Source organism: Gymnoscopelus microlampas (assembly GCF_963454915.1).
Source record: "Gymnoscopelus microlampas genome assembly, chromosome: 19".
In the NCBI taxonomy this organism is placed as follows: domain Eukaryota; kingdom Metazoa; phylum Chordata; class Actinopteri; order Myctophiformes; family Myctophidae; genus Gymnoscopelus; species Gymnoscopelus microlampas.
This window is the reverse complement of record NC_139956.1, coordinates 26,504,657-26,525,085: the sequence shown is the minus strand read 5'-3', so window position 1 is coordinate 26,525,085 and position 20,429 is coordinate 26,504,657. Positions and strand designations below refer to the sequence as shown.

The window sequence follows — 20,429 nt, the reverse complement described above, 5'->3', positions numbered from 1 at the left end:
TTTAAAAAGAGTGTTGTTCATTTAACTCTAACAGAGTGTAAACATTGATGTACAGCATCTGTCTTTGTGGTTGTCTAGAATTGCATGGTTTAACCTTGATACAGGCAGGATCAACCAGGGGGGCTCATCCGAGGGGCACCCACTGTGATGGGTGGATCTGTCTGTCAGTCTGTCTGTTTATCCATTTCTCTCTCTGTGACAATGGTCTAACTCTGAGCGTGCCCTTCTCTCTGTCCTAACCAGATCACCAACACCAAAGACATGGAAGCCGTCACCTTCAAGAAGCTGGTGAAAGGACACGCCTACTCAGTGACCGGGGTGGATGAGGTGAGGGCGATGGCACAAGCTGATAGGCTGCCAACACTGTTACAATAACAAGTTATCTGTTTTATGTATGCATTGGTTTGGTCATTTATTTTAAAAGCCTACATGTAATTGAGAGGGTTACTGAGGAAGCCACCAGAGTTACTCTCTCATGTTTGATGACTTTGCTTCTTCTTTAGGTGGTATACAGAGGGAACATGACCAAGCTGGTTCGCATCAGAAACCCTTGGGGAGAGGTGGAATGGACTGGTGCCTGGAGTGACAAGTAAGCTCATAGGTTGTGGTTGCTTCTAGTTTATGGAACACTGCTTATCTCCCCCAGCTGCTACAGTATGAGGCCTCATCTAGAGGCAGTGCACCACCTCAGAACACTCTCACACGCAGCATGTCAGAGATGTATAAGCTATGTAAATACTATAGTTACTACATCTATCAACTGTATATAAATAAGGTTCCATTTGGTTCCAAGGTTCCATTTGGACCCCTGGTGGGCCCCGGACCACACGTTGAGATGTTGAACCAGTGCTCCACATTCATGTGTGTACAAGTATTGCTGGGCTGGCTAGAACACTACCCACGTCTTTATAACTTTTCATTAAAAGCCTATAAAGATAACCCAATGTGCTTCAATTATTGAAAAGACATTGCTCTTACTGAAGAGATGAGAGTGTGTGCAGGCAGAAGTGCAGTGACTACACTAATACACCACTAGTGTAGTGTAGTGAGCGTGTGTGGAACCATGGCGTGTCTGCAGACACCAAATTGTGGCATAAACCAGTGATTCTCAAACCTTTTTATGTCAAGGACCCCCAAAATAATATGTATTTGGGCCGCGGACCCCATCTCAAAAATATTGTTCCAGGGACCCCCAGAAGCAAAGATTTGAGTTAAAAATGTTCGGTTAAAATATTTCAAAAACAGCAGATCTACTACTAAAGTATAAAATATTAGTTAAAGTGGTTAAAATGATTGTGATGCTATATTAACTACTTTTGCTGGGGACCCCCTGGTACCCCCCCAAGGACCCCTGGGGGTCCCCAGACCCCACTTTAAGAACCAATGAGATAAGACGTCCTAAAAGTTCTTTTTAGGCCTTGACTGTGATTGGCTCTAGCTCTGTCATCCTTTTGTAGCTAACTGCATCCCTCTGACACATTTAGTAAGTTAAAACAAACCTTTACATTTAAGCCTCTTGTGTTAACCCATTAAGAACTGAGGCCGATTCTAGAAATGCCTTCTAAATCAGTAGTTCTCAAACTTCTTCGTGCCAACCAAGGACCCCCAAATTGATATGTATGTGCCCGCGGACCCCCATCTGATTTTTTTTTGTGCCAGGGACCCCCAGAAAGGAAGATTTGTGTTAAAAAAAATCTAAATGATTCAACATTTTTCAAACACTTTAAAGATTGTTCAAAAATAGCAGATGTACAAGCTCGCAGTGCAAGCTTTTAGGTCTGCTATTTTTTAATAACCAAGGCTAAAATCTAAAAACACAGATGCTTTACCTTTTAATAAAAAGGTTCGAGGACAGGAGTGACCTGACGTTTCGATGTGAACTCCATCTTCCTCAGAGTCTTCAAAACCCTTGTGTAGTGTTTGTAGAATTTGACCCAGGGCTGTCGTCCATAACCTTAGCCCGTCTCTGTACTGACAATGCATGTTTTGTTGTTGTGTATCATACAATAGTTCAGTTTTTGAACAATTGAGCCTTTTTCTCTGTGAATGCCACAGCTCCAGGGAGTGGGATAGTGTGGATCGCTCTGTACGAAGCCGACTACACAATCGAAGTGAGGATGGAGAATTTTGGTGAGTGTTTATTGCGTCTATCTATAATGGAATGTGGAATTTATAGTAAGCTTAATTTCTGAATTTTATTCAGAAAGTAGTTCCGAATGATCTTAAGACGTCGAGTTAGGAAACGGTTTCTGAGTGATGTTCCTTATATTTCATGGTGTGATTTCTTTTTTTGGCCATACATATATTATTTACCCTCTCCTCACCTATTGATTATCTGATTTATTTTAGCCCAATATGTAAAAACAATACAAAAAACGATACACAAAATATAAAAAGAAGTGCCAGGAGGCAGCAAGAAGCCCAAAGAGCGTGTACAAGGCCTCTACCTATGTATAACAACGTTAAAAACCATTAATAGAACATGATTTGTAAACAACATCCTCGTGCTCTCTGTCTGTCTCTCTTCCCTGTATCCCAGGATGTCGTTCAGTGACTTCCTGCGGGAGTTCAGTCGGCTGGAGATCTGCAACCTGACGGCGGACGCTCTGCAGAACAACCAGCTGAAGAAGTGGAGCTCCTCCCTCTACCAGGGGGAGTGGAGGAGAGGCAGCACCGCCGGAGGCTGCAGGAACTTCCCAGGTAAGGGATGTAACTGTGTACCAGAGGTGGAAAAAGTATGCACATTTCGTACTGAAGTAAAAGTATCAATACGGCAATGTAGAAATACTAGTAAAATTCACTTTACTTGCGTAAAAGTACAAAAGTATTGGCATCAAAATGTACTTAAAGCACCAAAAGTCTGCTTTAAGTACAGTAAGTACTCTTGCAGAATGTCCCATTTCACAAGTTTTCAAACGTATAAAAGTCTTACAAAAATATTGTAAATATTTTCAAATGGCCTCAATGTGTCATCATGGCATGGCCATATATGGAGAACTGTAGAACTCTAGATGTGAGGGCAGTCATGTGAGGCAAGCTCAGGTTGGTCAGTCTGGAGCCACGTGGAACTCCATATTTGGGCAAGACTGACATCATGATTGATGTCAGACTGACATCATAATTGATGTCAGATTCCAGTCGGCTTGACTTAAAAGCTGATTACACAGAGTGTGAGGAGCACTTTTAATCTCAGTGTGTAGAAAGGTGCAGACACAGTGATAGCAGGCAGTGTGCAGGTCTTCACTGCTCTGATCTGTGAGAGAAGCCAGGCTGAGTTCATTGAAGTGATTGAAGAGAAGCTGAAAACAACAGAGAAACGGGCTGAAGGCTTCATCAAAGATCTGGAAATGGAAATCCCTCAGTTAGAGAAGAGAAGCTCTGAGCTGAAGCAGCTCTCTCACTCTGAAGACCACCTCCACCTCCATAGCTTGACATCCATCAACACTCCTCCACCAACCAAGGACTGGACAAAGGTCAATGTCCATCGGTCTTCATATGTGGGGACTGTGAGGACAGCTGTGGCGTTGGAGAAGACACTCAGTCAAGAGATGGAGAAGAAGCTGTGTGGTGTTGAGCTGAGGAGGATGCAGCAATATGCAGTGGATGTGACTCTGGACCCTGATACAGCACACTGCAAACTCATCCTGTCTGAGGATGGAAAACAAGTGAGTCATGGAGACATATGGAAGAATCTCCCAGACAACAGAGAGAGATTCTCAGTAGGAGTCTGTGTCGTAGGAAAACAAAGCTTCTCCTCAGGAAGGTTTTACTATGAGGTTCAGGTTAAAGGCAAGACTGCTTGGGCTCTAGGAGTGGCCAGAGAGTCCATCGACAGGAAGGGAATCATCTCAGTGTGCCCCAACGATGGTTACTAGACTATAAGGTTGAGGAATGGAAATAACTACAAGTCCTCTACTAATAACCCTGCTGTCCTCCTCCCTGTAAGAGAGGGGGTCCAGAAAGTGGGAGTGTTTGTGGATTATGAGGAGGGTCTGGTCTCCTTTTATGATGTGGAGGCCAGAGTTCATCTCTACTCTTTCACTGGCTGCACCTTCACTGAGAAACTCTATCCATTCTTTGGTCCTGGTCTTAATGAGGGTGGTAAAAACTCTGCTCCTCTGATCATCTCTCCTGTCAACATGGACACTGATCTTGATGGAGATGGTGGGAACATGTCCCCGCCAACTTAAAAACAAAACAAAAAACACGAAGTGCTCCCTCCCGTAAAATATTCAGAAATAAATTATGCACATCCTATATTAAAATTGGCTCAAGGGTGTGCCATGGCATCAGGCTAGGGGTGTGCCGATATATCGTCCCGCGATATATCGCGATACGTTTTCGCGACGATATGTATCGTTTTGGGAAAAAAAAATATCGTTTTTGAAAAAAAAAAAATTTTTTTTTTTTTTTTTTTTTTACAATCATAATAATCAGGCATGCAAACGGCCCCGAAGTGAAAAGAGTGACAACATGTTTTTTTTTCGGGTCAGGTGTCATACTATTTGGATTCAAAACGGCTATTGTAGCTGAAAAGCTACAAGTTTGCTTGTCTGAATAATGCAAAAACATAATTATTTGTTTGCATTTTCTTTTTTTCTCCTCCATATATTTTCATAATAAAAAAAGTGCGTATCGTATCGTATCGAAATCGTATCGAAGTTGTGAGCCAAATATCGTATCGTATCGTTTCGTGAAATTAGTGTATCGGCACACCCCTACATCAGGCGCAAACAAATCACTCAACTCGGCTCCATATATGGGCACAAAAGGGTGCATGCCCATATATGAGCATATACTGATGACATCAGGGATCTCCATATATGGGCATAAAAGGGACAAAGACTGACAGATACAGAGATCTCCATATATGGGCATGAAGGGGACAAGGAAAAGTAAAAGTACAAAAGTATTGGCATCAAAATGTACTTAAAGTACCAAACGTAGAAAGTACTCATGCAGAATGTCCCATTTCACAAGTAAAAGTAGAAAGTACTCATGCAGAATGTCCCATTTCACAAGTTTTCAAATGTATAAAAGTCTTTTGAAAATAACAGTTCTACAAGCTCGAGCTTGTAGAACTGTTATTTTCAAATGGCCGAAATGTATATAGAGCTGAAGGGGTAAAGTATGTTTTGTAATAATAATAAAAAACCTACAAAGTAACTAGTAACTAAAGTTTTAAAATAATTGTAGTGGAGTAAAAGTATAATATTTGCCTGTAGTGGAGTAGAAGTAAAAGTACTGAAAATTGGAAATACTCCCGTAAAGTAAAAATACCTCCAAATTGTACTTAAGTACAGTGCTTGAGTAAATGTACTTAGTTACTTTACACCACTGCTGTGTACTGACAAGACAGGGTTTATTGACCCAGGAGTTCCCAAAGTTTGGGTCACGACCCCACTTGGGGTCGCAGGAGACTGACGGTGAGGTTGCAAAATTATTTTGGGTCATGAAAAAAAATAACTTTTTTTTTCTTTATTTTTTTTCAATTTTAAATTCAACAGAATGGATGAAATACAATCTAAAAATGATCACAAATAGTACATTTTACCATTTTAATACATTACAAATGCGCACCGAACGTGCAAGTTTATGTGCATAAATTACCTCCAGGTTTAGGTGGGGTCATGAGTCAATGGCTGCATTATTTTGGGGTTGCGGGCTGAAAAGTTTGGGAACCCATGTATTGACCCATGTCTGACACATATCGATGTGTAGCTAGGCATTGTGTTGCAGGCAAAACAATACAACTGCATGCACTCAGATTTTATCATTTACTTATTCTTTATAAATTAGATCAGTCATGTCCAAATTTTGCCATGGTTTCAGCCTGATCCGCCTGATATAAAATTATATTATATGATAATAATATAATAATATATAATATAAGTTAAATATAGAAAATATAAAACATTCGTGACACAAAATGTGTGGAAGTAATACATTGTATTAAGTTAGATTAGGTTACGACACACACACACACACACACACACACACACACACACACACACACAGACCATCTTGTAGACGACAAGCTCTTACTGGGCCACGCTGTAAAAATGATGCAGTGTGTGTACGCTGTGAAATGAAGCAACGAAAACACCATATTTTCAACTTAAGAATAAAATGCAACATGGTCACGCAACGAAGTATAGACCAGCCCTAAGTTAGACTGAAGGTAGAAAAGAGGAATAGTCAGAGGAAAGACAACACTAGGGCTAAACTAGAAAAGAGGGATTACCGTATGTGAAGATCTTTTCACGTGTCCTCCCCAGCAACCTTCTGGATCAACCCCCAGTTTAAGATCGCCTTGCAGCACCCAGACACAGCCGGCCAATCAGACTGCAGCTTCCTGGTTGCCCTGATGCAGAAGGACCGACGGAAGAAACGCAAGGAGGGCAAGGACATGGAGACCATCGGCTTCGCCATCTACGAGGTTAGAGATCTGTTAGTCCCAAGGTGCACTTCGTCTCTGTAGCACCTGTGGTCTATATATAAATTCTAAAGGGTCTCTTTTTGAGAATGTTGTGTAAATAAATACAGATTTTGTGATTATCAAGAATTCAGTTTGCAACTCATTTCTCTCATTTCCAATTATTGAAAAGACCCTTCCTATATTTCACTTTTAACTCTCTCTCTCTCTCCCCCCCCCCCTTCTCTCTCTCAGGTTCCAAATGAGGTATGAGTCTCTTAGAACTGTCTGCTTTCTCACTTCTTATCAGGCCCTGTGTGTTAGGCTAATAAGTAAGTAAGTAGGTCGGAAGGGCTTATTGTCGTTATCAGCTTATTGTCGTTATCAGAGAACATTAGTCTAATGCTACATATTTATCACAAGATTTAACATAAGTGCAACAATGTATGCTTGAATGAGAATAGGAAAGGAGTCAAAGGACCCGACTTCAGGGGGATTTCACGAGGCCAAACGCCCGCACATCCAATAACTCCTTGTCCACAGCTAGCGCTACATGTTGCAATGTGATTACCAGCACTAACACATCTTACACTAGTTTAACCACATCTGTCCTCCTCACCAGTACACTCTATGAAGCAGTGGTGGAAAATGTACTCAAATTCTTTACTTAAGTAAAAGTACCAATACTGCAATATAGAAATACTCTGTTACAAGTAAAAGTCCGGCAATCTAAATTGACTTGAGTAAAAGTACAAAAGTATTGGCATCAAAATGTACTTAAAATACCAAAAGTAAAAGTACTCAAATATTTGAAAATAGCAGATTTAGCAGAAATAGCAGCTCACAACGCGGCGTGATGCGACGCGTTGTGAGCTTGTAGATCGTCTATTTTCAAATAGCCTAGGTATAAAATAGGGCTAAAGTGTTTAATGTATGTTTCATAATATCATAATTTATATCTGAAAAGTAACTAGTAACTAAAGTTTTCAAATAATTGTAGTTGAGTAAGTACAATATTTGCCTCTGAGATGTAGTGGAGTAGAAGTAAAAGTATTGGAAATTGGAAATACTCAGGTAAAGTACAAATACCTAAAAATTGTACTTAAGTACAGTACTTAAGTAAATGCACTTAGATACTTTCCACCACTGCTATGAAGACAGCTTACATTACTTTAATGACACCTGTCCTCACCAGTACAAAGGCAGGTCAGGTGTCCACCTGAAGAGGGACTTCTTCCTCACCAACGCCTCCAGTGCCCGCTCCGAGCTCTTCATCAACCTGAGGGAGGTCAGCTCTCGCTTCCGTCTTCCGGCCGGAGAGTACATCGTTGTCCCCTCAACCTTTGAACCCCAGAAGGAGGCTGACTTCGTCCTCAGGGTGTTCTCTGAGAAGCCCGCCAACTCTGAGTAAGTGGTGGTGGTGGGGGGTTGATGGGGAGGAATAGAGAGCCGACACAGTTGGAATGAAATGTATTGCCATTCCTCCTCCTGTATTCTAAAATGAATAATTGGAGCATAGTGGCTTTGTTTATAAATGTTAGCATTGTTATTGGAGGTAAAGTGTTAAAGGCAATGATAAAAACATAAAAATGAACCACTACTTTTGTGCACATTGAGAATATTGGTGAATTGTCTCCGCAAAAGCAAATGTCAGCACCAATATGTCTATGCAAGCCAATCTAAAAGCTGGTAATGGTTGAGTCCTAGAACTGTGAGCGGATGGCAAAGTCATACAGAAACTGTATGAGACTGAAACTGAACCTGGAAGCATGACTGTGAGAGTACTATGGAAACATCCAACACATGTTGGTCTGGGAGGTTGCCACTAGATGGACTGAGTGATCTGACTTTCACTTTGTGTCCTAGGGAACTCGATGACGATGTCACAGCTGAACTTCCACCTGAGGTAAGACCCCAGCCCGGGACAACTCATGCCTGAGACTCATGATAACTCATTACAATTAGGCCTTTAATCCAGAGAATGTTTGGGATTAAAGAACAAATGGCACTCATGAATGCTATGAAATAACATGCTGTCGCCTCATCTTAAATCAGCTTTATGAGTTTTATGGTTTAAATACAAATTCAATATAGCGGTGTATATATAGCCACTTTCAGACATGCACTGTATTATGGAAGTTTTCCAGAGTTCAAACGGAGGGGCTATAGGCCTATATATGAACGCAGCATTCCAGATCGGTAGGATCGGACATGCAACAGATTTTATGCGGGCAGGACCCTTGACTTAAGTCTGGGTAATGTCCGATTTGGCTCAAACCGCTGTATGTGTCAATGGACGTGGTGATTGTCCGGTGAATTTACATTCAGCATGTGGGTGTGTTGATGACGCTTCTATTGCAGATGGGTGGAGCCTCCCCTCGTCCCGAGGTGTTTGGAGAGAGAGTTTAATCAATCTGCTTTTTATTTGTATTGTGTTCGAGTTGTAAACATTCACCGATCGTAACATAAACCTCTCTTTACTACTGCAGTAGCCGCTTCCTTACGCAGTGTGCACTTGGCTGTATGTAGAGACCAATGTTCTCTGAAAAATATTGCATTTCATCCTTGCATGTCCCTCATGCTTTGCCTGTATTATATTTACGTGAGTACCTAATGTGTGCGTCTACTACCCAGACCCCGCCCCTCACCTTATCAAACAGAGTATTTACCTTAATGTGTGAACGCATCTGAAACAGACTTTCTCCTGTTGCATGCTACATGTGTGAACGGCCAACACCAGAATGTCCTGACCTGATTCCCCGGACATTTTTCAGTGTTCATATGAAAAAGTGACTGTATGTGGTTATTTGCATGTGTCCACATAAATAAAGTGTGTGCGTGTGTGTGTCTCAGACTCAGATGGAGGAGAGCCAAATTGACGCAGCCTTCAAGGGTCTCTTCAGACAGCTGGCCGGTCCAGTAAGTAGGCTCACCAGGAAGTGGAGTTGGTTGCACAATGGCTTATGGGATGTGCAGTCATCTTACAGTATATTGCCTTCTTTGTTTCTGCCAACAGGACATGGAGATCAGCGTCACAGAACTGCAGACAATACTCAACAGAATCATCAGCAAACGTTTGTAACAAAAAACAACTATCCTCATCCTCACCATTCATGGACAAAAGGAGTTGAAAACCTAATGTATCCAATTTAGAGAAATGCTTAACGTTTAACTGAAATATTATTGAATCAATAGTAAGGATCCAGTTTGTAAAAGTGGACTACTATATTTTAAAAACCAAAGTACCATAATTTTGTGTAATGCCTGATGTTCCTTTTGGAACAAACTTGATCACATGATTTTCTTTTTCAATACTTCCTTTCATGGTTAAGTGCTTAGTTTCTACTAAAAGTAAACGCATGCTCTTTCTCTCTGATTTAAACAGATAAAGACTTGAAGACGGATGGCTTTGGCAAAGAAGCCTGCCGCAGTATGATAAACCTCATGGATGTATCCTTGTCTTGAGAGCTACTTTTATTCGGTGGTGGTTAGCAGAGTACAATAAAATTGCCACAGAACTATGCAATTACGCCTAATATTATACTCACCGAAAATACATTTAAATCTTGAAGCTTGGCCTTGTGACAAGTGACACTGTTGTGTAATGATGTATAAACTGAGCTTTAGTGCACAGGCCACAGACCTTATTGATTATTAATTATTAATCTTTTGAGTTTGACTGGCTCATGTGGCACAGTATATTATGTCACCGCTCATTCCTGCCCGTTGTGTCACATATACGGTATACTCCTGTCCTCCCCAAGTGGACGGGTTAATAAAATATATGAATATTAAAGTAAGTATATATTGAGAATAGCATAAATTAATGTGTGTCTCTCAGACGTCAGGCTGATGCTTCTAACTGAAAGGCACACAGGCAAAGGGTAAACTGAGCTCCACTCCACTGGATAAATGCCCTGTTGTCCAACAGAATTTCGGTAAATTCTTTTGCCCAAATGCCACTATTGTGAAATAGAGTTTGGGTAAATTCCTTTGGCAAAATGCTCTTTTGTACTGCAGCATTTGGCAAAATGTTGTTGTGGCAAAATTGGGAGAACTGTGTTTAGATGGGTCTACCCCCCACCCCCCCCCCACCCAACACACTGACATGTCCTGATTTGACCGCTGGTTAGGTAACATTCAGTTCCTTGACCATTGTACCCAGTCTGATGGCAGTGGGAAGCTGGGCCTGACAGAGTTCCATGTTCTTTGGGAGAAGATTAAACGATATCTGGTAAGGTTAAACCCAAATGCGGCAAACCCGGCCATATAGCTTTGACACCGTTTCCCTGCAGTCGCAACGTCTGATATTATTGATTTTGGCCCCGTCGCACGCAGTGCTGGGTTCTCATTGGTTCTCATTTGTTGTCTCCCCCTGTTTGTCTTTGACTCTGTCCCCCTTTCCTCTCTTTGCTTTGTTTATCCTCTTTCTCTTATCTTTCTGTCATCATGCTAGACTGTTTTCCGGCAGTTTGACTATGACAAGTCAGGCACCATGAGTTCCTATGAGATGAGAATGGCCCTTGAAGCAGCAGGTACATTTTCCTCTTGGTTTTGTTTCATTTCCCCCCAAAACAAATGCAACTTCAGGTGTAGGCCTAATTGCCTCAGCCGCACAGCTACTGTAGAAAATCTGATGAAACCCAGATGATGATATCAGTAATAATACATCAATAAAGCAAACTTCTGAGGGAATTAAACATCACACTTTCAAAGACAAGGCAATATTTCATTCCAGTTGTAGTGAGTTACAGGAAGGCTTGTTTAGCAATATTTCATTCCAGTTGTAGTGGTTTATAATTGTTTAACTGTTCTCCTCTCCAGGGTTTAAGTTGACCAACCACCTGTTCCAGCTCATCATCCTGCGCTACACAGAGGCTGACCTGTCCGTTGACTTTGACAACTTTGTCACCTGCCTGGTTCGGCTAGAGACCATGTTCAGTGAGTTCCGTTACTACACTTTTAGTATTGGTACCTACATTATGAGCCATCACCTGCTCTGATACGATGGTTATAGAATTGCGCACTAATGAGGCTTGTGAAGTGACAGACTGTCTTTGTCTCTCGCCTCACAGAAACCTTCAAGACGATGGACACTGATGCCGATGGGGTTATATCCCTCAACTTCATCCAAGTATGTCCTCACATGATTAACTCATCCACTAGCTCATGCATTTCCATGTAGTTTGTGCATATCGTCTCTGTCGGGTGGCAACTCGTTATGTCCAAAACTGTTACTTTTAAGGAAATGGAGAAAAAAAGAACCCAATGGATGCAATGAAGCTATTATTTAGTCACAAACTATTTGCTTTTTTCTCTACTTTTGCTCGACAAATTAGGGCAGTAATGTACAAAAGAACATACAAAGTTGATGGAGATACGGTCCGGGCACCTAGGCTCTAATATAGCCTGACAGTGCGTCGTGGGTGTGATTTGTTTTACTGCATGTGTCTCCCCATCTCTCTCTCACTGTTTTCTGTCCATCTCCACTTTCCACAATAAAAAAAGGCAGAAAAGCAACAAAGAAAATCTAGAAATATGGAGATACACGGTTGTTCTGCCTGACAGTGATGATATAATCTGTTTGTAGAGGACAGTGTCTATGTTCTCTTATTTGCTTATCTTATTTGCACTACATTAGACATACATGTCATCACAGTAATGAATATCTTGGCCTGCTTGTCTCTCTCCCCACAGTGGATCTCTCTGACCATGTTTGCATAAAAGAAGAATGGATTCCTGTTTACTGGATGTGGTGAACTCCTGCACTGCAATCCGTCCCCCAGTCCTGTGTCTCTCGTCTCAGAAGTGCCTCTTTGTTCCACTCCTCCCTTCGCTGCCAATGCTCTCTGACGCTGCCAATGCTCTCTGATGCTAAAAATGCTCTGAAAACTGTTTACGAATACCTGTATGTATCGGGAACATGTGCCAAATCATTTGCCTCGACTCGTTTTACCTACTTTGCCAATGCGGAAGGAAGCACGCCACTCGTATAGCTTTGGACACCCACCCTCTGTCTGTGTCAACTCGTTGGGTGCTGTTTAACAGGTGTCTGTGTGGTGCTGAGGGGTGTTCTTTTGTGTCAGAGAAAACGAACCCAACTGTGAACAAACACACCCCTGCTGTTTGAGCTTACCGGATTGCTACACATCGATGCTATAAATATTGCACTCTGTCATCAATACAAACGCCTGTTTGCTTTTGGTCCATTGAAACAATTCAGTTCATTCACATCCATTATGACCAGTTTCTCTTAACTGAACTTAACTGAGTTACTCTTTTCCAGAGCACACACAAACAAGTTTGAGACAAAGGAAACTGGCCTTAAATCAAAATTTTTTTGGTGTCATTGAACCAAAAGCATGCCATTTTGACCAAAATAGTCAACAGTCAAGCAATCAACAATTGCTTGAATATGATGATATAAGTGACATATACAGGAGGTTTGTATTGAAAGCGGTGTGACGTCTCGTGTCAGAACGCCCTGCAAGCTGTGGCATCAAACCAGCTGTACAGTCACTTTTCGCCTATAGATAATGGCCACAGCAGCAAATATGAAAGTACAAAAGCTAGTACCTAATTCCCTGCTCATTTCTTCCAAAAAAAGAACGAAACCACATGAACCCTAGCGTTCCTTTTCTGGCACGAGCATGCAGTGTTGTGATGCATTGTGAGCTTGTAGATCAGCTATTTTCGGCAATGAGATTTGGTCTAGAGGGGAAACGGAGTGGACAAAGAATAGACCCCTGGGGGATCTCAGTCAACTTAAGTATATAGGGTTTGTGTGGTATTAACTAGCCGCTAACTACTGCATGTCGACAAAAGGGGGAAATTGTGCCAATTTGTTGAACATTCCTCTGGTCTTAGTAAATGAATGCATTTTCAGCCACAGTATATAAACTGCATTTAGGAGCTGCCTGGCAGTGGGGAATGCATGGTTACACTCCACATACAATCAGTAAGAACGTACACACATTGTAAGTTACCAAACTTGAGAAAGAAGGTTGCTGGCTTAAATGTTTTGTTTTGTTTACATCTTGTGCCAAGTGTTACTATTGCCTCAATGTAAAAGGTCTACTCATGAAAGATGACTGGGCCTGTCCTCCATGCAGAGTCAATGGCAGGCTGCTACATCATGATGAATGTGCCGTCATACGCATTTGTATACAACAAAGCCTATTTCTCACTGGGACACTGTATTATCAACTGCAGTCCTACAGTAGACTACTGCTAATTATCGACTCTATACCACTCTACTGTATTCACTTGGTATTTCTGGTCTAAAAGTCCTAAATGCCAAATTAATGAATGCTAGAATGAATGAACCAGGACAATCCTAACCATCATCATTGCATGGCACTTTGTGGCAACATGTTTTGTAAAATATGACAAAGGAACAAGTTTTAAACTTGGATTTTATATTATTGTTCTAGATAGATGTCATGGATGTGGCCCTTTTTTATTTTATCTTGCTGTTCAAAGGGAACAAAACATATTTTTGGGTGAAAGTATACAGTACAATTATGCAATATATGGACTTAAGAGATACTTTGTATGCATGCTGTGTGAGCTGTGATGTGTTGTCAGCCTGCCCAAAATGAACTTCCCTTCAAGCAGGGGAGCAAAGCAAACACTTAATTTTTGAAGAGTTCTATTCCAACATGATATTAGTCCATCCATAAATAATATACCAGTAGCCTACATTATTTAATATCTCTAAAATATTGACCAGCTGCTGTTGTCAGTTCCACAACCAAGAGCCTAAGTTACTTATAACCCTTTTGCAAGTACCCTATGATTTAATTTCATGCTAGCGATTGGGAAATAACTTAAATGGATTTTACATTTTTTAGAATGGTGGATGTGTTATTTTGGAACAAAACTCTTGCATTTTCAAGATCTTATTTCCCCCCATCTTTCATCTTTACTTATCAATCTTTTATGATTCCCAACAGAAATCCACATGAATCTGTAGGACTCTCACAATGCCATTCATCTAATTAATTGAATTTACAATTTGAATTTGCCAATTTTCTGTATACAATATAAACATGGACATGTATTATCGAGTCTGAAGGCAAGTTTATACTTAGTCGGACAACGTATCACTTTTGAACTGAGAATCGTGTCGCAAGGAAGTATAAATTAGCCCTTGGGAATTCTTAATTTGTGTTAAGTTGTGCTGTACTGATGAATGTAAGTCTCACCTTTCCAAGTAAAATTAAACAGTATGTGGGTCACAGTGCAATTGTTTTCAACAGCCTTTTTCCCCATCCCCAAACAAACCACACCACACTCTTGTACAGTAATAAATATTAACTTTAGTAGAACATTTTACAAAAAAAGCATTTTTTGAAACTAAATAACACCAAGAACATTACAATACCTTAAGACAACTAATGTACATCTATTAACAAAAGAAAAAGAAAAAAATGCAGTCTTTACAGTGAATTCTTAGAGACTCATTAAGTTAAATCGCATTTTACACATGCTGATCAAATTAAATATTAAGTTACAATACAGAAATATTCACTTTAAAACAGTAAAAAAAAGAGACCAACGCAGATAGTTTCTTTTGAGCCGCTGGATGAAGGAATGTACAAATTTGCTGTTTTGTCCAATACAACGACGGTGAAGACTGGTTGAATTATTAGAAAATTGTGATGAGTAATAAATCAGTGGATGTTTTTCCTCGTCCAGTCTTGACACCAGGCACTGCGGTACCAGGCCTACATGACTTGGTTTGAGCTGTGAGAAGACTGACTGATCCTGAGTTAGTTTAGTAGACTCAATGTTATGTCTAGCCGTGACGACCGTGCTCATCAACATCTTTTGACCTAAGCCTAACATTTGACCTCCATCCACTCTTAACCCAACCTCTCACTCATTTTCATTGTAACTCATGGAAGATCAGCCTGAACAAGAACTACTACCCAAAGTGTACAACCGCAAGACACTTCCGGTTTGACACTTAATAGTTATTTTCAAGGCTTTATCTCCTTGTGAAATGGAGATAAAACTGGAAACAAGGTTAGGGAAGATAATCAATAAAATGGCATTTTGGTATAGTTAATGGGATAACTATCACCAAACTCCTAACCGCTAAATCTCCCATCTCATAACCCAGTTTAACATCTTCCATAGTGTGACATTTTGTTGCGTGCAATGCAGAATACATTTTAAACATAGTTGTTGTTGTTGGGTTCGATTCTGGTAACCATGGTGGAGACCAGCCTCTCCAGTTGCTCCGCTCTCTGCTTGCCCGTTTGAAGCACCTCTTCATGGTTGGCCTTCTCCTCGCTGTCGTAGTCCATCACCGCCTGGTTGGTGATTAGCGACAGGGCGAAGACGCGCATGCCGCAGTGGCGTGCCACGATCACCTCGTGCACCGTGCTCATTCCTGTGGCGGGCGGGATGGATGGAAATTGTTAATCTTCTCGTTAAACAGAGGATAGACAATATAAAGCTAGCCAAGAAACAAATTAACAAATGCATCTGGTATTGTTGGTCAACAGTACCAGCATGAAATCAGTGCAAAGAGCTATTGAGTCTGTGTGCGAGATGCTACTCACCGACTGCGTCGGCCCCCAGTTTGTGGAGCATGCGGCACTCTGCGATGGTCTCGAACGAGGGGCCGCCCAGCACACAGTACACGCCCTCCCTTAGGAAGTCTCCGTAGCCCAGCTCCTGGCCCACGTCCAGGGCCAGCTGCTGGAGCTCCCTGTCGTACGCATCAGACATGCAGGGGAACCGCACTCCGAACCTGCCAAACACAACGTTCAAGTTCAAGTTTATTATGTCTCAAACTGGGCAATGTATGTTACAGCAGATAGTGATAGGAAACTCCAAGACACAGTAAACATACATACACAAGACATAACATAGACATAGACATGATCACAAGATCCAGATAATAATCAGAGAGAGAAGCCGATGGAGAGGTCAGTGTTGGAAAAAGTATTCACATTTTTTACTTAAGAACAAAAATATAATATTTAGAAGGTAGTTTTCAGTGTCAGACAATGTACCTGACGCTATATGTTGAGTTGTACCTACCTCTCATCATTGGGTCCAGCTAAGGGGTTGTTTCCAGCGAAGCCAGGCATGTTGAGGTGGTCTTTCATGATCATGATGTCTCCTACTTTGAAGTCCTGGTTGAGACCTCCCGCCGCATTGGTTAGCATCACTGTCTCCACACCAAGGAGCTTGAAGATCCTCATGGGTAGTGTGATCTAGAAACATCAATAAACATACACCTTAGTCATGAATGCTTCCACACTGTGAATGTCTTAAGAGTATTGGACATGTTTTGTACAGGTGGCTACAGTGGAAAATGAACAAACGTGCTGTTGTATGCTGTACTTTTTAGCAGGACATGACAGGATTTCTTGTACAATACATACTAAATTAGATTTACAAGTCAGTCACATAATCTCACTAGTTCTCCATTCTGGCCATAGGATAGAAAGCAGAGGCAAATGATTTCATAACAGCCTCTGAGCCGTGCTGTATATTATGTTACATAATGAACCCTGTCATATTATGCAACAATTGGCTAACGTTCACAAGAAGTGGTGCAAAGCCCCAATCACCTTTATCTCAATCACATGTGTAAACGATTTGTACATTTTACTTTATCCCATTAAAACCGGGAAAGCACCCATGTCGTTTTAGATTTATTGCGTGGGCTATTCAAAAACAGCAGATATACAAGCTCATTGCGAGCTTGTACATCTGCTATTTCTAAACATTTAAAAAAAAATCTTGAAAAGTGTGAGAACCACTGATTTAGAAGGCATTTCGTAGAATCGGCCTCAGGTCTTAATGGGTTGTGTACATTCAGTAATGAAGACAAATAAAGCTACCTTCTGGATAGGGTAGCCTTCGTACAGGTGGAAACGGCCCTGCATGCAGACACATGGCCTGCCCTTCAAGGTCCCGAACACCAACCGTCCTGCGTGGCCGTGCACTGAGGGAAAATGACAATACCACCAGTCAGCGTCAATCAATAACTGATACTTATTAACTAGCAACGGTTATATGTGAAGAAATTGTTGGTGTTAACTAGCAACAGTTATATGTGAAGAAATTGTTGGTGTTAATCAGTCATCAATATTATTCTGCGCTAATTGTCCCTGCTGTGTGTAGCGTAACTCACCTGTGCTCTGTGGGAAGTTGGGGATGTCCTTGTAGTTGAAGACTACCTGGTCCTTCAGCATGTCAGCCAGCCCCCCCATGCCCGAGCCGCAAACGATGCCCACCATTGGCCGCACATCCGTCTGGGCCATTAGCCAGTCAGCGGTGGCCCGGCAGTCCTCATAGCTGTAGCTGTACCCAACAAGAGAAAGATGACAGGTTAGGGTGACAAGTGGCTGTTGCGTGACCACACATTCTGTCATCTCCACCTTGAAAATGCACATGGTCGCTCTGCTCAGCCCATAGTCTTATGTCTCTCACTCATGCCCATGAACTCTGCTGTTTTCTTTTGCTCTGGTCTATGTTTGTATACTGTACTGAAACGTGTTTGGTCTAAATCTGTTGCTGTCCCCGTGTCCCTTTTCATGACAATTCTGTACTGATAATGTTCATTTCATTTCTTTCTGTGTGTGCTCTGTGTTTCTTACTGCTGAACTGTATGCCACTGGCTACTGAATTTCCCCTGCGGGATCAATAAAGGTCTGTCTGTCTGTCTATATCCATCCATCTATCTAAAGTGATGGTGGCCACCACAGTGGTCAGCCTCGGTCAACCAGCATGTCTCACAAATCACATCAATTGCTAGTATGGATTGTAAGGCTAAATCATTAAGAAAATAATGTACTGTATCAAGCTGAAAAATTATAGAATGATGATCACTGATCACTTGTGTTATAAGATGAACATGTGATACGATCATTTTCCAGTGGATCTTTTTAGTAGCATTCTGGGAAAGCAGGTTGTTGACACATTCCTGCCGAGTCAACCTCATGTGCACTTGTAGAAAGGTTATGTGTCACAGTGTCACATAACTTTGAATCTTCTGTTTCTCCAATAGCCTATCAATCACATTTTATCTTGGTCCACACTTGGGTTATTGGGTTTTTCTGATGATATTGCCTCATTCCAACCTAAAAACTCAGATTAAATGTATTACATTGATCTATAGACATTTCTAGAATTCTGCAAAATAGACTCAGAACGTGATCAAAATGATGCAGCCTACTGTATTATTTCGAGCTCTTAATGTGAATATGGAGTGATCAGTTTATTGTGAATTCAGGGTGGCCTCTCTCTATCTCTAATTGAACTTACTTAACTAATTAACAACAACCTAAAAAAGTATAACTAATTCTCATTAAAGACTGTCCTACGAGCCACCCTGACCATGAATATCATGGAGCTATGGCTTCAGATCCAGTTATAAAGGCAACATGTGCCTCCTGGGCTTGCCACTCATTCACTGTGTTGCCGTGTAGGGGCATAGTCACCACTGGGTGGCATATAAGCCATGCCCCCCATGTGCTCAGTGGTGTAAAGTAACTAAGTACATTTACTCAAGTACTGTACTTATTTTGTACAATTTAGGTATTTTTTTACTTTACTGGAGTATTTCCAATTTTCTATACTTTTACTTCTACTCCACTACATCTCAGAGGCAAATATTGTACTTTTTACTCCACTACTAGTTACTTTGCAGATGTAAATTATTATATTATAAAACATACATTAACCACTTCAGCCCTATTTCATACTTAGGCTATTTGAAAATAGCTGAGCTCACAAGGCCTGCATTGCTAGATCTGCTATTTTCAAACATTTTAGTACTATTACTTTTGGTACTTTAAGTATATTTTGATGCCAATACTTTTGTACTTTTACTCAAGTAAATTTTGAATTCCAGACTTATACTTATTTACGTATTTCTACACTGAGGTATTGCTACTTTTACTTAAGTAACATATCTGAGTACTTCCACTCCTGCAGGTCAATGCAATCACTGCCAGTTTGCTGCAGTGATCATGTATTCTGTCTCTTTGATGTGATAGAGACCCATTGAAAAATGTAATCAATAAGGATATTATTCAGAATGACTCACCCCTTGTTGTTTGCTTCGGGAAACATTCTTGATTGTAGAGTCTCAAATAAATATAAATGGCAAAATGTGTGACTGCACACTAAATGAATAATAATGTTCCAAAGGGGCAAAAAAAACGTTGAACGAGAACTATTATAAAGAATAAAATATTTAAAAGTCAAATAAATAAAACGTCTTAATTGTCTTGGTGTAGCTCTTCTGTGGAGATCCGTTATCTTTAAGCGGTAAACTCGTGTGTTTCTGAAGCTCCATGGAGTCACCGGCTCTACTTATAGAACCCAGGCACGGCCCCCTGCCCTGGGCCCCGCCCCCTCCCAGCCCCGCCTCCCCCGAGGCCGAGTGTGACGCAGGTTCACATGCATGCGTCCTCTGCGCGCCATCCTTCAACATAATAACACACCATGCAATAACAAAACACACATGAGAGACATAACAAACACCGCATGTTCCCTTCCCAGCATTATTAGACAATCACTTGTTAGTTGTGAACCATGTGTTAATGCACAGAGGAGCATACTGACTGATACATTGTTATAGTGAAGTAACTAAGTATATTTACTCAAGTGCTGTACTTACAGTTTTGAGGTATTTTTTACTTTACTGGAGTATTTCCAATTTTCTGTACTTTTAACTCTACTCCACAACATCTCAGAGGCAAATATTGTACTTTTACTCCACTTCAATTATTTGAAAACTTACTAGTTACTTTGTAGATTTTGATTATTATTACAAAACATACTCTATACACCACTTCAACCATATATATATATTTTGGCCATTTGAAAATAGCCGATCTACAAGCTTACAATGCATCACGATGTGAGGCATTGTGAGCTTGTAGATCTGCTATTTTCAAAATATTTTTGGGGAAAACTTGTGAAATGGGACATTCTGCATAATGACTACTTTTACTTTTGGTACTTTAAGTACATTTTTATG

At 40.9% G+C, this 20,429-nt stretch overlaps 2 protein-coding genes across 2 annotated transcripts in view; one reads left to right on the top strand and one right to left on the bottom strand.

Moving 5' to 3' along the window:
- The window catches only part of capn1 (calpain 1), a 48,616-nt gene extending 33,953 nt beyond the window's left edge, over positions 1-14,663 (top strand). Inside the window, exons 7-22 of the mRNA XM_084042204.1 lie at positions 244-327; positions 504-589; positions 2,056-2,130; positions 2,540-2,700; positions 6,279-6,439; positions 6,671-6,682; positions 7,611-7,822; positions 8,282-8,321; positions 9,269-9,334; positions 9,432-9,489; positions 9,801-9,865; positions 10,581-10,649; positions 10,872-10,950; positions 11,240-11,356; positions 11,491-11,549; positions 12,113-14,663. Coding sequence (XP_083898330.1) covers positions 244-327; positions 504-589; positions 2,056-2,130; positions 2,540-2,700; positions 6,279-6,439; positions 6,671-6,682; positions 7,611-7,822; positions 8,282-8,321; positions 9,269-9,334; positions 9,432-9,489; positions 9,801-9,865; positions 10,581-10,649; positions 10,872-10,950; positions 11,240-11,356; positions 11,491-11,549; positions 12,113-12,139 — 1,371 coding nt within the window. The 3' untranslated portion in view covers positions 12,140-14,663. The remainder of the gene's footprint in view (positions 1-243; positions 328-503; positions 590-2,055; positions 2,131-2,539; positions 2,701-6,278; positions 6,440-6,670; positions 6,683-7,610; positions 7,823-8,281; positions 8,322-9,268; positions 9,335-9,431; positions 9,490-9,800; positions 9,866-10,580; positions 10,650-10,871; positions 10,951-11,239; positions 11,357-11,490; positions 11,550-12,112) is intronic.
- A 337-nt stretch (positions 14,664-15,000) lies between these two features.
- pnp5a (purine nucleoside phosphorylase 5a) lies at positions 15,001-19,714 on the bottom strand. Its single transcript, XM_084042494.1, has 6 exons — positions 19,491-19,714; positions 17,574-17,743; positions 17,281-17,384; positions 16,472-16,647; positions 15,988-16,178; positions 15,001-15,815 (listed from the first exon to the last, which is right to left on the bottom strand). Exons 1-6 carry the CDS (start codon positions 19,514-19,516, stop codon positions 15,595-15,597), a joined length of 888 nt encoding a protein of 295 aa, XP_083898620.1. The 5' UTR covers positions 19,517-19,714; the 3' UTR covers positions 15,001-15,594.
- Positions 19,715-20,429: the final 715 nt, after the last annotated feature.

Coding starts and splice junctions, on each gene's coding strand:
- pnp5a (XM_084042494.1), bottom strand. CDS start 19,516: ATGTTTCCCGAAGCAAACAACAAGGG. Junction 17,744..19,490: donor CCCGAAGCAAACAACAAGGG/GTGAGTCATTCT, acceptor TGTTGGGTACAG/CTACAGCTATGAGGACTGCC. Junction 16,648..17,280: donor AAGGCTACCCTATCCAGAAG/GTAGCTTTATTT, acceptor TGATGTTTCTAG/ATCACACTACCCATGAGGAT.